Source organism: Nuphar pumila, chromosome 1, assembly GCF_984573655.1.
Source record: "Nuphar pumila chromosome 1, dmNupPumi1.hap1.1, whole genome shotgun sequence".
In the NCBI taxonomy this organism is placed as follows: Eukaryota; Viridiplantae; Streptophyta; class Magnoliopsida; order Nymphaeales; family Nymphaeaceae; genus Nuphar; species Nuphar pumila.
Window position 1 is genome coordinate 50,675,302 of NC_143249.1, and position 16,800 is coordinate 50,692,101.

At 34.9% G+C, this 16,800-nt stretch overlaps 1 protein-coding gene across 4 annotated transcripts in view; it reads right to left on the reverse strand.

Moving 5' to 3' along the window:
* Positions 1-2,673, reverse strand: part of LOC149848913 (uncharacterized) — a 58,837-nt gene extending 56,164 nt beyond the window's left edge. For 3 of the 4 annotated variants that reach the window (XM_089998116.1, XM_089998108.1, XM_089998123.1), the window contains exons 1-2: positions 2,404-2,673; positions 1,757-2,208 (exon numbers count right to left, since the gene is read on the reverse strand). In XM_089998116.1, coding sequence (XP_089854242.1) covers positions 1,757-1,797 — 41 coding nt within the window. In that variant the 5' untranslated portion in view covers positions 1,798-2,208; positions 2,404-2,673. Of the gene's footprint in view, positions 1-1,756; positions 2,243-2,403 lie in introns of those variants that run through there. The other variant, XM_089998128.1, reaches the window with a different exon arrangement.
* Between the last annotated feature and the right edge of the window lie 14,127 nt (positions 2,674-16,800).

The following is a 16,800-nucleotide window of genomic DNA, read 5'->3' on the forward strand; positions in this document are numbered from 1 at the left end:
TGCTGACGTCAAATGGATCTGGACATGGTCCACGATCCATTGATCAAGACCTATATATATACACACACACACATATATATATATATGGGCTGACGTCAATATGGATCTGGACATGGTCCAAGATCCATTAGCTGAGACCCATATATATATATATATATATAGATATGAGCTGATGTCTATATGGATCTGGACATGGGTTCACCAGCCAAGACCCATAGGCAATAGTCCATCCATAATATGATAAGTTAGTCTTTAAAATAAATGACAATTTAAAACTTTAAATAAAGAAGGTATATACCTATATATAAATATATATATATATATATATTTAAAGAAAAGATAGAATAGGGAAGAGTTTTATTTCCTTAGAACTCTATCCCAATTAAGAGGGACGTCACCTCCTAGAGGAGCCCCTCTTGCATTATAAAAGAGGTTGAGTCTCTCTCTCTTAGACACGTCTAGGAGAAAAAAAAAGAGAGAGAGCAGACACGTCTACGAGAAGAGAGAGAGAGAGAGAGCTGAGCTAAAAGAGAAAGAGGGTTGAGCTGAAAGACAGAGAGAGAGAGAGAGAAGAGAGAGAAACGTCTCCTCCTTTACGAATCCACAAGCGAAAGTACAGGTCCGCTTTTTTTTATAGAACGAGTTTAGCATAGGTCGAATTGCATGGGGTTAAGAAAACTCAAATCTGCATTTATATATGCAGATATATATGCCTGCATTTTTCCTAAACTTATTCCAGATTGAATATAGCTAATTTAATTTGTTTGATGTTGACATCTGAATCTGATTTTTTCTGTTCTTGAACAGAGATTCGCAGCAAGCAATATATATATATGTTTGTCTTAGGCTTTCTGCAGGCCTCAGCCCTGCTCACACTTGGCCCGTCAACCTGCTTAAGCTACATATCTTCCTTTGTTAACGTCTAACGAACCAAATGAACCTAAATATGCCTGATAAACCAGCATTTCCCACTACACAGCTGAAAGTTCAGATCCGAACTAAACAATCCATCCACATTGTGCTTTCTTACTTTTTCGCCAGAACAACAAAGAACATGCTTGATAGGATAGGTCATTATAGAAGGGAATATATTTGCTACAATCACTTGTATGTACAAACTATTGGGAATCTCATGATGCAAGTTGTTTTGTCTCAATCTGACATTGTAGATCTAGTCAACATAGTTAATTTATTAGGAATCAACCCTTAGATCATGTTTTCTCAACAAAAAATATGTTTTTATGAGTCAAGAAATTTTGAAACGTGTCATCGATTTTTGGATTGCTGGTAAAAACTCACATCTACATCTGGCTATCTAAATGTTGATCCTCGTGAAACAGACAATGTGGATCATCCCCACAAAATAGACCATGTAGATCATACGTACAGGGTCAGATTTACCGAAAAAAAAATAAGGATTTGCTAATACATGTAAACAATTATAGCAAATCCTTTCCCATTATATAATGAAACCTGGACATGTACACGCAACAAATTAATATCAAGTCAAACTTAAGGACTAAAGGCCACGGATTGGTAAATTAAACTCCAATGCATACAATAGAATAACTGAACCAATATTTCAAAAGTAGTGAAAATTGCTTCAGTAGTTCCATGAGTTCAAAGTCATAGTTCACAATCTCAGAGTACTTATGAATCAAAGAATAACGATAGATTTATTTAGCTGACCTACAATGGAAAAACTAATAAGGCAAAAAACGATGGCAAAATCACAGAGTGGTAAGATTGCACATACCTTGGAGGCCGGATTACAAAATTGACAAACTGATGGATCATCCTTCCTTCTTCTCTACACAACCCTAGTGCTTTCCCGCCTTGCGCGGCAACAATGGTTGTTTCTTTTCACGATATCCTCACAACTCAAACCTCCATCATTAACGGAACTACCATATGGAACCCCACATAAACTGACAATAAAGCCCTAGAATCTCGGAGGCGCGAATTCTCGCCGACTATGGAGCCCAAAACAGTACAAATCGCCGCGGATGCGGAACTTTCCCCTGACGGTTCTTTGCGAAGCTTGAAACACCAAAGCAAAAGCTCGACTTTTCACACCAATACCATAACCAAAACTCCGAACGCTCCACAAATTCGCCAAAACGGAAAGCAACTTTTCAGCATGCAAATTCGAGCATTCATCCAGGTATGACAAAGCTCAGCCACCGAAAAAGAGGTCTTTCCCCATTTCTGAACCCAAAGCAAACCGAACGAATTAAACATGCTAGATCTCAAAAAAAAAAAACACTGATCATTTCCACACAGATACATTCCAAAATTCCCAAATAATTACATGAAAAAAATAACTACAGAGACCTGAAAACCTTACTGTAAGGAACTTCAAAAGAACCAAAACCCTACAAATCAAAAGTATCAGCAGCTTACCTGATCCACCAGAAAAACTTCCGAGAAAGTAAGAGAAGTCACGAGCACGAGTTCCGAAATGAGCTCCCCAAACCCTAGAAGCCCACTCAACTAATCTTTCCAGACGCCTCCAACTCCGCAGAAACCGCAGTAATTGCAGCGTCCAGAGGGAAAACTCGTCCCCACCCTGGGATAGGAATCACAAGGAAAACTTCGAAACTTTCGCAATTTCCGGATCTTGAAAACCCGAGATCTCAGTTTCTCAGCAACGAGTTCGGAATATGAGTGAGAAAAAAAGAATTGGAAAAAAAACTAAAATAAATAGACGAAGATAAAGTGAAAATGAAGAGAGGAGGAAGGAAGAGGAAATCGAACGCGAGACGTCGAAGTTGAGCTTCCGCCTCCAAGATTTCACGAAATTACAAAAAGAGGGCCGACGGTGTTCTCTTTTTTTTTTCAGCCTTTTTCTTTGGCGTCAGCTAAAAAATCTAAGATATTAGCATACAGCAGCTTTAACTTTACGGTTATTACAATGGACCACTTTTTCCTGAAAGACAACCTTGTTCCAAACGCCGCCAGCGTTCCATTTCATTCAAAAGAAAATAACTAAGATGCCCTCAATATTTAATACGAGCAAAAGCACAAGAAAAAGTGATGTGAGGCGAGCGGATTAATGCAATAACTGAAAAGTTTGGTTGGACTCTCCGTAAATAGCTAATAAGTTAGGGGCTTATTTGTCTTTTCCTCTTATCACCAGCACTCCTTTTCCGTTAATAATATTATCTGCCACGTCATCTTCCCCTCCGCTACCAACGTATCCGTTTAGACAAAAATACCCTGCGTCTTTTCGTGAAATTATACGAAATTCATCTGGTTTGCTGTTGTAGCGCCAACTCGGATCCGAATAAGATCCAAACAAACCATTTTACACGTACCTTTCTATTTGGATTCGGATCCCGTAGCAGTACCTTGCTTAAAGTGGAGGGACTGAATTCAAGCTTTTAATCTGGGCGTTAAACGGAAGATTCAGCCTTGCGCTAGATGTTGCAGTCTTTGCTGAGCTGTCCCCAACTTGGTGGGGGCCCACATGACGACTACCAAGTTGACGCCAGTGTCCCACAATAGCCGGAGCTGCATCCCCCCACGTGCGGGGGCTATTATTAGCTTTACGAGTAGGGGTGGTCAGGTTTGATTCGGATTCAGGTGAAATCAGACTTGGACCCGATTTTTGGGTTTGGTAATGGATTCAGACTCAAGTTTAATCAGGTTTACTATAAAAAAAAACATACTCAAACCAGATAAAAACCACATGAATCATACTCGGTAAAAATCATATTTTTTATCACTTTTATATTAAAAACTTGTGTATATTAATCGAAACACAAGTTCGAGTATGGTGTAAAATTTCATAAACTATACCAGGGTTCATATATTAATCAAACTTTCGGATCCGCACCTTAGTCTTAATTGGAACTTCTTATTTATCACCATACTCGGACTCTGTTGGGTTTGGTTCGGGTCGAGTCCTAGTAAACCAAACCTCCCCCCAACACACACATACACACACCATGTCATCCCTATCTTCGTTCTTCTTATTAGGATTTCATTGTTTTTTTTTTTTTTATGACGGAGGAACCCTCATCGAGAACCAGGACTTAATGGGCCTGCCTCCCTAAGAGGAAAAACTCGAGTTCAAGATATGATCACCCAACCGTACGTGTTCTAACCATGAAAAGGAAACAGCAGCTTATGCAATAGTGGGATTTGATCCTCAGCCTTCAACAACTTGACACAAGACCCCGCTGACCACATGGGCACCCTCTCTCAATGGCCTTAATAGTTTAGAGTCAAAAGTTGTGACTCTTGGGTTTAAAGGTTTTCTCCACTGGACATGTTCCATTTCAACCTCTTTTCAGGATTACAATAAGGGCCCTGGGAGTCAGAATTGAGATGCATGCAAGTGCATAGATTCATAAGTTTCTGGAAAACAAGAAACAAATTATGAAAGGCAAGAGGCTGTGTAACTGCTCACATTCAACACTGGGTCTGCTCTTATTCAAGTGTCTTAGATCTAACAATAGTAACAGAGAGAGGTAATTCCCTTATGTGGTGGTGATCGCGTGCAGAAATTCAACCTCATCATAACAAACAAGATTTTTAAGCGAAAAGAGGTCAGTTGATTCCTATTCTTTCATTGACAAACAGTGAACAAAAATCGTTGTTTCTGAAAAATGGAAAAAAGATTTTTCCTTTTGCAGGGTATATATATATATACAAAGAAAAAAGAAAATTAAGGGATAAGGGTTAGATAATACCTGGTTCTTCTAGTGGTCATCAAAAGTCATCGTGAGTGTCCGGTGTGCAAACGATCCTTAGTGGTCGAGAGAAGCTACCATGAGTGTCCGCCATACAAACGATCTTAGTGGTCACCGAAAGTCACCGTGAGTGCCCGGCATGCAAACGAACTATGTTCACTACTTTTATGCAGTGAGAATCACCAGAATTGCACCCTTAAATGAAGAAAAGCCTTAAAGAGAGAAAATCCTCTTTTTTTAAAAAAAAAAAAAATGGGGGTGGATAGCGAGGGAGAAGGGTCGAAGGTCCTTCTCACTATTTTTTTGGGAAATCCCAAGGAATAACAGTCAGGCGGCAACAGCCGATGACAGTTCGACTTGAACCACCAGATTTTTCCCTCATCTTTGCTAGAAAACCAAATGCAAGTCGTGAAGACAAAATTGGCCCAGAAAACACCCACTAAGGCATGGACTAATGCTCATAGTGGTCGGACCACATTGTCGGTCATTTGGAGAGATCTCCACTGGCGTTTCCTCGCCAAATTTCATTCTATAAAAATGGAACCCCAAAATGAGCTATGAAGGCAGAACTGGCTCGATCAATGCCCACTAAGACGCCGAATGACACCCATAGTGGTTGAACTCCGTTGTTGGACGATTGGAACCACCTCCACCAAAAATCGCAGCGGTAGCGATGGTTTTCTAAGGAAGGGGTTTGTGTTTCTAAACCCTTTTAAAGAGAGGAAGGGTCAAGAGACCTCTTTTGTTAAATTTTTTGTTATTTTAATAATGTATTCTTATAAGGTCCTTTGTTTATTATTTATTTCCGTTTAGTGGACTCTATAAAAAAATTTATGAAACGGTTTTGATCTTAAAAATTCAAGAAAGGATTCTACATGTTGTATTTTTTTGCAAGAATAGAGTCACAGTTTATTGATTTCTTTTAAGAGGCTTGAAATTTTCTGTTTAACTCAAAAAAAATCTAACATTCACTTTTGTTTTGTTTTTTCTGCATACTAGGCTTTTGCTTTTCTAAAAAGGGTTTGATCTTTTCTATTTAACTCAAAAAATTAAGTGTTTTACTTTGCCTGAATTGCACGAAATACAGTTTTTTATGTGAATATAAGCACACTTAGAATTTCTTATTGCATGCCTAAACAAGAGTAGTGACACAAAAGTTTAAATTTATTTGTTTTGTGGAATAAATTATTATAAATTTCTAGTTAATAAATAATCACTAGCATTTCTATAATATCTCATAATTTTCTTCCTATATTTTTAAGTTTATAAATATACATTTTTAATTAAATATTTATATTTAATATGTCTAAAATTGAAAATGATAAATTATTAATATGGGCTGATGTCAATATGGGCTTGGACATGGTTTAGGGCCATTGACGAGATCCATATATGAAATGTAACACTTGTCGAGGTGGTGGTTTTGGTTTCTCGTGTTTAGAAGGTTTGGTTTTGTCTTTGACATTGAGTTTGGGGATGGTTGTGTAACTGGATGCTTGTAAATAATTTGAATTTTAATTAATTTAATTCAATTTATATTGATATACTCTGATATCTTCATTTTAGTTAGTGTATGGTTTGATACGGTAGCTGTGACAATCCCGATTTGTATATTTTGCTGAGTTTAAAAAAAATCACTAAAAAAATCAAACTATAAATCGAGATCATTACATTCTTGGATCCCTCATCCAGATCTAAACTCAAGTATCACTTCATAATTCTAAATTCTATAATTAATTGCATAAAATAATCATAATAACCATAAATTGCATAAATATTTAAAGTTCATTAGCGAAGATCCATATTGAACAAGTAAGAGATTTAAATATATATATTAAAATATTCAAAAAAAAAACTTGGATATTATGAAATGGTGGCTCATACATGGGATATGTGTATCTTTATGTACTTTTAGATGTGAAAGTGATGGGCATTGACCTATATGATGGATTTAAATGTGAGAGTCGTTATTCAAGTTTAATAATTTGCTATTTGGCAAATGCATGGTGATACATGTTTGTTGTCATGATTTTTTAAGGGTATCAACATGAATGATTTATTTGAATGCGAGTTTTTATTATTTATCTTAGACATTCGCAAGTTTGGCTAATGATATATGATATGATGAATGAATGAATGACATAAATTATGGGTGTTGACTTAAGTGCATGCTTGCTATAAAAATTTATGTTATTCATATGTTAATTTTCAATTATGGTAAATATGATATTCATGATATTTATAATAAATAGCATGAGATGTACAAGCATTGACCCGAGTGCTATGAATATGAAAATATTTGAGCATGTGTATTTTTTTGTGAAATGACACGCATCAAAAAAAGTCCTCGTAAGATAAGATAAGTTGCACAAACCATGGTGAGGTTAAAACCTATTATATTGTAATAAAAACTAGTATTATTGAGGTTGAGCAAGTGGGTCAAATGTGAACCAGCATTGCACTGACCCTGGGGATAAATATAGACGGAAGTCGTTCCTAATAGGTTAGATATGAACCTTTCCCCCACCTTAGTGGTCTAAGGAGACTTGTACTCCAGAATTATGTCAGAGATTGAGCTATAACTATATACATGTGTAATATTATGAGGTTTTCAATCAAGGATCTACGTATTCTAAACTCTTGTGTGAGTTTTTTTATGCTCCTTAGGGTTAAAATGTGAAAAATAAGCATATATTGAATAAACACTCCCTTGTGAGGCATGAGTTCCCATAGATTGGCCATGAGTAGTGCCTTGGGTAATAGGATAAAAATAAGTGTGTATAATGTCATACATGGGTTGTCAGGTGAGTTGGATTGTAGCCCTATATGCATTATATGTATAATTGTATATTGAATTTGAAGTAAATATTTTTACGTTTTGAATTCAATGTGAACATGATTATGCTTGAATTCCATATAATTTTAAGTGTAAGCTAAACTTGAAAGTGATGTAGGGTTGAGGCAACGAGCACTAAAGGGGGTGTGAATAGTGGTTTTAAATAACGTCTTAAAATTTTGAAGGATTTTGATATTCGCAAAGTAATCACACAAAAATTTACCATGGTTCGGTCTTCCTAACCTATATCCAGTCCCCAAGCAAAACCTGCTTGAGATTTCTACTACCAACCTTGTGTCACCACATGAATATACAGACCAAATTCAGTTCCACTTTCAGTAACAAACCTACTGAAAGCAAACAACTCCTTTAAATCAATGAGTCATTTCCTTTTACAAAAAAATATAAGTAAGCAAACTTACAATCAACCTACGAGCCTTTCTTATAAATGCAGATAAAATGCAATTGGTTTCTAAGGTTGTTGAAATACTCAACTCACGAATTCACTGTCTCTCAAAAGAATTTGAGTGAAAATTACAGTAAAAATATCAAGTGAGTGAAAAAACAAATACTTGAATAAATAGGAGTGAAAAACAAAGAATTCGATCTTTGTAATTCAATGTAATTCGATATGATTCAATATTTTTGAGTGTGGAATGCACCCTTATTTATAGTTGAAAGATTACATACGTTGAGGGTATGAAGGGGTGTTAAAAAAAACACTTTTGAATAATCAATTCGTTTGAAAAATGAAAAGACACCTTTTAAAAGTTTAAGAAAAAATAGCAAAATTAATCGACTAGAACAGTAGTTAGTCGACTGAGATCAAATATTAGCAGACTGACAGTTATCGTCAGTCGACTACTGAGTTTAACATAGCCGTTTTAAAATCTGAAGTTTAAAACTTAGTCGGCTAAAGAAAAGTTAGTCGATTGATAATATCATCAGTAGACTGAAAAACCTTTCAGTCGACTCTTGCTAATTTTTTCTGAAAACACACATTCTGTCTGGTCGACTAAGAAAACCTTCAGTCGACTGCTGCTAAATTTTTCAGAAAATAGACATTATGTCTGGTTGACTAAGAAAACATGCAGTCGACTGCTGTTAAATTTTTTAGAAAACAGTCATTCTGTCTGATCGACTAAGAATCGATTAGTCGACTAATTCAAAAAGTTGATGATTTAGCTTAGAAAAAATTGGCACAAAAAAAGGTGGTCGACTGGTGAGTCTGTTGGTCGATTAATAAACATGAAAGATTAAGTAAAGAGTTTTCTAAAATGATTTTCATCTAGGATTCTTTTAGAAAAGTTTTTCTAAAGACTTTTTAAGTGAAATGCAATTAAAATATGCACTCTAAGTAAGGCTCTTATAAGAATCTAAGACATTTAATGAAATTTATATTTGCATACTAGTCTTCAAAGATTCTTCATCGAATGCTTCAATTTGTGTCATCTTTCTTCATTGCCTTAGCTGAAATGCAATTGATTCACTTGTTTATCATCAAAATCTAGTTCGAGAAATGTCATATACGACTTCATTGTCGTAACGATCTCCTCATTTTTTATGATGACAAACTAGTCAAAGATGAAGATTTTACTCCCCCTATCAATATGCTGCAAAACATAAGAAGTTAGCACAATCAACGCATATATATTACATATTAATTGTTTTGCATTTCCATCATTACTTCATGCATTGCAATTTTCAATGCTTTCACATGAAATTTTCTTTTTCTCCCACTTTGTCATAATCAAAAAGAGTAAGTGCAGTCATTGCAAAAGCAAAATGCAAATTCAAGTCCAAAATATTACAACCCATAAATTAGCAAAGTTCATGAAAAGAAAGGTTGCAATAACTGTAAACAAAGTTCAAGAGAAGTGTTGTTTGATCATCTCTTTGAGTTCAACAATATCATTCTGAATTAATGAAAGTTGTTGAGTCACATTCGCATGAAAAGTTTGTTGATGTAGCTCCAAAGCTTCTATTCGTTGCAAAACTTCATCATAATCTTGATCAATAGTAACTTTCTTTCGTTTAAAAAATAAATTTATAAATCTAAAAATAAGCAAATGCCTAATTCTCGCCTAATTCTCATAAAATATTCAATTTTAAGTGGTTTAGTGAAAATATCTGCATGTTGTGTATTTGTGGGTATAAAATTTAAAGATATATCTTTTTTTAACACATGATCCCATAAGAAATGATGTCTTACTTTAATATGCTTTGTTCTTGAATGTTGAATAGGATTTTTTGAGAGATTTATAGCACTAGTGTTATCATAATAAATAGTTGTTGTAGAGTAATTCAAACCAAAATTTCTTAAGGTTTGTTTTATCCATAGCACTTGTGAAGATGTTAAACTAGACTCTATATATTCTGCTTCAGTTGTTGAGAGTAACACTGAATTTTGCTTTTTACTAAACCAAGAGACTAAGGAATATCCTAAGAAATGACAAGTTCCACTAGTACTCTTACGATCAGATTTGCTTCAAGCAAAATTTGCATCATTATATGAAACTAAATCGAAGGAAGATGATTTCGGATAAAACAAACCAAAATCTGAAGTATCTTTCAAGTATCGAAGAATTTGTTTTACTGCAGTTAAGTGAGATTCCTTCGGATTAGCTTGAAATCTAACACACATACAAACACTAAACATTATATCGGGTCGACTAGCAGTTAAGTACAATAGAGATCCGATCATACCTCTGTAGAGCTTAATATTTACATTTTTACCACTTTCATCTTTGTCAAGCGAAGTAGTTGTGCTCATAGGATTTCTTCTTGATTTCGATGAGTCCATGCCAAATCTTTTAAGAAGTTCATTTTTATACTTGGCTTGGTTGATGAAGATTTCTTCTTTAGTTTGCATTATTTGAAGTCCAATGAAGTAGTTCAATTCGCCCATCAAGCTCATTTCAAACTCTTCCTGCATAGCTTTAGCAAATTCTTTACAAAAAAAAAAATCATTAGTAAAACCAAATATTATGTCATTAACATAAATTTGCACAATAAGAATATCGGAATGTAGATTTTTAATAAATAAAGCGGAGTCTACCCGACCAATGGAAAAACTAGATTGTTTTAGAAAATTTCGTAGTCTTTCATACCACGCTCTTGGTGCTTGTTTGAGTCCGTACAAAAATCTTTTTAATTTGTAAACTTTTTTTTATGTTTTTCATTTTCAAAGCCTAGAGGTTGCTATACATAAACTTCTTCATTGATGTATCCATTTAAGAATGTACTCTTAACATCAATTTGATATAACTTAAAATTCATGTAACTAGCAAAAGCAAGCATCATTCGAATTGACTCTAATCGATCCACTGATGCATAGATTTCATCAAAATCTATGCCTTCTTCTTGATTATAGCCTTATGTTACTAGACTTGCTTTGTTTCGAGTGACTTCGCCATTTTCGTCCAGCTTATTTCGGTAGACCCATCACTACAAGAAAAATGCTACTTAGCAACGGAAATTTGCGACAGATTTTTTTCGTCGCCAATTAGCGACGGATTAGCGAGCGAAAACTATTTGTCGCTAACGTTTGAAATATTTGCAAAATTAGCGACGGAAATATCTCCGTCGCTAAAGTCGTCACTAATTAGCGAGGGATTAGTGACAACATTTTTTCGTCGCCAAAACACTAAAAAATGCTAATTAGCGAGGGAATTTTTTCGTCCCTAATCCGTCGCTAATTAGCGACGGATTAGGGACAGAAAAATTCCCTCGCTAATTTTCGTCCAACCTAAGGCGCGAAATTTTCCCTCCCTCCGTTCAAAAATTTTCCGCCCTTTGTTCCCCCCCGTTCAATTTAAACCATCCCCGAAGCTCCGTTGACGACACACTCACAAAGAGTCGATCCCCACGAGAAGTCGCAGATGGAGCCGTTGTGGCTTCGTCGGAGCCGAGACGTCAAGGGGGCGACGAAGAGGAGGCGTTGGGGAGCCACTGCAGCTTGTCGGAGTCGAAGAGAGTGACGACGAAGAGGTGACTGCTGTTGGGGAGTCACTGGAGCTTGTCGGAGTCGCGAAGATCCGCGCGAAGTCGCGAAGAGCCTGCCATAGTTGCGAAGATGTCGTACGCGTTGCTCCTCCCCCTGCAGCTCGCGAAGATCCGCGCAGAGTCTCAGCTGAAGCTGAGTGCCCCCGCCGTGAAGCTCTTCGGCTGGTTCTCGTGGCAGACCTGGAACTTACAGAGAGGAGCTCCCCCTGGAACGCGCCACTGCCGTGAAGCTCTTCGGCTGGTTCTCATGGCAGACCTGGAACTTGAAGAGGAGCTTCCCCCAATCTGCGCGGAGTCGCAACCTGCCGGAACGCGCCGGTTCTGTGAAAAAAAAATTTGCTCCTTGCCGGAGAACGCGCCGGCAGCGAGCAATTTTTTTAAATTTGTTTTTTAAATTTAACTACGGATTAGCGACGGATATTATTCATCGCTAATTTAAAATAGCGAAGGACTCGCGATAGATCATATCCATCGCAAATTAGCGACGGACTTAGCGGCGGATAAGTTCTGGCATGGATTAGCGTCGAAAAAATTGCGATGAAAGATTTCAGTCGCTAATCCGTCGCTAAACAGTTTAGCGACGGATTAGCGACGAATTTAGGTTGTCGCTAATCCACAGGTTTCTTGTAGTGCATATTGTTTTAAATACCGGATGATCTTTTGGTCTATCAACTAGATCCCATACATCATTCCTAGTAAATTGGTTAAGTTCTTCAGACATGGCTAAAAGCCAAAATTCATCATCATAAGCCTCATTGATATCCTTTGGTTCTATTTTATATATGAAAGCAATATTTGTAATATATTGCAATTGCCTTCTAGTTTGGACATCACTCTTTATTTCTTTAATAATCTACACATGTGGATGATTGGGAACTTCTTTCCAAATCAGTGGAAGAGTAATATTTTCTTGAGAAGTGTTCTCTATCAAAGGTTCTCCTTGAAGTATGACTTCTCCTTCGCTTAGAGGTATAATCTGCTCACAATTCTCATTAAATGCAACATATAAATATTCTTCAATGCAAGATGTTCTTTTATAAAAAACAAGATAAACTTTACTTATAAAGATTATCTTTGGTATTTAACAAGAAGCATTTATTACCAAAATTTTTGAAATATGAGATCTTTGGTATACGATTATAATACAATTCAAAACATGTTTTATGTAAGATTGGTCGAATAAGAACACAGTTTAAAACATAACATGTTGTATTTATTGCTTCAGCCAATAAGTATTTTGGTAATTTTTTATCTTGAAGCATGGTTCTAGCACATTCTTGCAAAGTTCAACAACTCCATTTTGTGGAGCCGCTATAGGAAAAACAAAGTTGTGAGATATACCATGTAAATCACAAAACTTTAGAAAAGATTCATTTTCAAATTCACCACCATGATTACTACGAATTGTAATAATAGATGTAGATTTTTCATTTGTAATTCTTCTACAAAGTTTAAAAAATTTAGAAAAAATATCATTTTTGCTTTTTAGAAAAATCACCCAAGTAAATCGAGAATAATCATCTACTATAACAAAATCATACTTGCTACCATTCAAGCTTTGAATTCTAGATGGTCCGAATAGATCTAAATGTAAAAGTTCAAGAGGATGCTTTGTTGAAATTATATTTTTTGCTTTGAAAGCACTCTTGATTTGTTTACCCATTTGGCAAGCATCACATAAGTGATCCTTCTTATATGATATTCTAGGTAGGCCTCTAACAAGATCATTCTTGGATAACTTAGAAATTAATTTAAAGTTAAATGTCCAAGTCTCTTGTGCTACATTATTCCTTCTTTTACTTTTAAAAATGATCTTTTTAGAATGAAAATAAAAAATTAAGCATAAATCATGTTCAAAAGAAACGAGAAAACCTTTATCACATAATTGACTAATAGATAATAAATTATGCATTAAGCCATCTACTAAAAGAACATTTTCTATCAAGGAAAATTTTGGATTACCAATGTTACCAATACCGATTACTTTTCCCTTGTTATTGTCGTCAAAGTTGATGATTCTTCCATCCTTACTTTGGAGGGTGGAAAATAACTCCGGCCTTCCAGTCATATGTTTAGAACAACCGCTGTCAAAGATCAATTGCTCTTTATTTTGTGTACCTAAAACAAAATTGGAAGACAAAGCATTTGACCCCTTTTTATTTTCGAGTCTATGAGCATTAGCCTTAGAAACCCATATCCATTTGGATTTTGGTTTTCTTTGAGAATAAATATTCTTTCTATAAAAAGATTTAGCATTTTTAGGGTAATCATGTCTAGGCTTATAAGCTTTATAAGTACCATGATTAGATGCATTTCTATTATAACTAGAAAATTGAGTTCTTTAAATAAATGATTGGGAATTTTGACTTTGATTCTTTACCACATAATTTGGTCTATTTTGAATATCAAAGAAACTATATCCCAATCTGGTTGTATTAACCGAGCATCTTTGAGAAATAATAAGTCTTTTTAGATTTTCATGTCCATTAGTGAACTTGGTCACTATAGAAAGAAGATTATTTAATTTTTCTTTCAGACTTGGTATTTCTTCTTGTAAGATTTTGGTTTTAATTCCAATTTCTTTTATCTTAGATACTGGATAAGAGTTTTTCTTCTTGAGATCTTCTATCTCTTGAAGTAACACTTTGTTTTGAGAGTCAAGAGTTGAATTTTCAGTTTTAAACTCTTTGTTTTTAGAACTTAGACTCTTAAATTTAGCATATAAATCATTAAATGCTTCTAATAAATCATCATACTCAAATTGACTTATCGAGTCTTCTTGTGTTATAAAGCACATATTGGCGACTTCTTGATTTGATTCTTCATCGGAAGAGGAGTCACTATCATCCCAACTTGCTTGAAATGCCTTTTTCTTCTTGAATTGGTCCTTGGGCTTGATTTTGAGAAGATGACAATCTTTTTTGATGTGTCCTACATTTTTGTAGTTAAAGCACTTGACTTCATTAGGATTGAAAGAATCAATTTTCTTTACTTTCCTTTAAAATCTTCATTTTTTGATGAATCTTTTGAATTACCTTGTGATGAGGGCAATATATTCATCTTCTTCTGAATCTTCAGAGTTAGAAATAGCCTTGAAAGCAAGAGATTTCTTCTTGGGTTATTCTTCTTGTCTATCATGAAGTTGGACTCCATATGTCATTAACTTACCAACCAAATCTTCAAGAGAAATGGTGTTTAAATCATTTGCTTCCTCTATTGATGTGGTTTTTCTCTCTCATTCAAGAGTTAAACACTGAGCCTTTAAATGTTTGACATGATTTTGGTAGATTTGGTTTTGTAGTTTGTGCTTGGGCATCTAATTTTATGATAAATGCAGGTATGTTGCAGTTGGCAATGAGCCCTTCCTCTCAAGTTATGGGACCCAATATCAATCTGTTGTCCTACCTGCCCTGCAAAACATACAACAATCATTGTCCAAGGCGAACCTTGCAGGATTTATAAAACCAGTAGTGCCCTGCAATTCAGATGCATATCAGTCTTCATTTCCATTACAAGGATCCTTCCGACCTGAGTTAACCCATATTATGACTCAACTTGTTTAAAGTTCATATACCAAAAATTCTTTCCAATCTAAATGTGGTTTTTTCTAAATAAATTTTTCTAGGTGCCTTCTAATAAATAGAGAATGACATAATCACTTCAGGATGAATTTCATGAGTGGTTGCACCATCAACAGTTAACGATATACCTAGCCATCTCTCTTGTTCTGATCAGACTCCAACTGGTTTGAATTTATCAACTTTGAGATGAATCCAGCTTGGAAACATCCGCCCTAAACAATTAGCAAATTTTATTCAAATTCAACTCCAACTGGGGATAACCAAACTGATCAAAGCTGGACCATTTTGATAACATTACTATTTTGTTTCAAGACTCTTGTTAAGTTTTTATCTGACAACCACGTGGAGCATTTAGGACTCATCGAATATGAAGAACCATCTCATTTTGCTTCATTTTAAACAATTCAAATTTATGAACTAAAGAAGCAATCTTAGATTCCTTTACCTTTGACGTACCTTCATGAGTAATGAAAAGAGTATGCTAAATTTCATTTGCTGTGGAACATTAAGAGATACGATTGAACTCTACCTTCTCAATGGCACAATATAGCTAAATTTTTCGAAAAGCAGACATTCTGTCCGGTTGACCAAGAAAACCTTCAGCCGACTGCTGCTAAATTTTTCTGAAAACATACATTTTGTTTGGTCGACTAAGAATCGATTAGTCGACTAATTCATAAAGTTGACGTTTTAGCTTAAAAAATTTGGCACGAAAAAGTTGGTCGACTAGTGAGTCTGTTGGTCGACTAGTGAGTCTGTTGGTCGACTAATAAACATGCAAGATTAAGTAAAGAGTTTTCTAAAATGATTTTCATCAAGGGTTCTTTTAGAAAAGTTTTTTTAAATACTTTTTATGTGAAATGCAATTGAAATATGTACTCTAAGTAAGGCTCTTACAAGAATCTAAGATATTTAGTGAAATTTACATTTGCACACTAGCCTTCAAAGATTCTTCATTGAATTCTTCAATTCTTGTCATCTTTCTTCATTACCTTAGATGAAATGCAGTTGATTCAATTGTTCATTATCAAAATCTAGTTCGAGAAATATCATATACGACTTCATTGTCGTAACAAAACTAAGTGTTATTATAGTACATGTCGGTTTGAGATCAATTTCATAATTATATTTTTGATTGTTTTTGCATAAAAGTATGTACAAATTATTCATACGCATGAATTATATATTATGCACCCATTGAGATAGGCTTGTGTGAAGTATTATTGATTTGTGTATAAAGATAAACATAGATTTAGTTCTAATCATGCATTAAGGTATGTCTGACTTGTGTGGGATGGCATTTACATAATGGTATGCATATTTTATTTTTAATCATCATAAGGTGATCATGGTTACGTATGTATGTATGTAACCTATTGTGGTTTCAAAACTTTATGGTTGATTAAAATTAATGCATAACTTTATGCATAATTTCATATGAGTGTAAATGTATGCTCAATTTACTTGCACGTTTAAGATTATATGTTAGGATGATATATATGCACAAGAGTATGCACAAATTGTGTGTTTAATTATGCAAGGTTTGCGTAATTTGTATGGCCATATATGCTTAAAGATATGCATGCATTATATGTTTGATATACACACAAAAACATGCATAAATGGCTTGCTCTTATATATATAAAGGTATGAATGCAATGTTTACTTGAATTATATATTA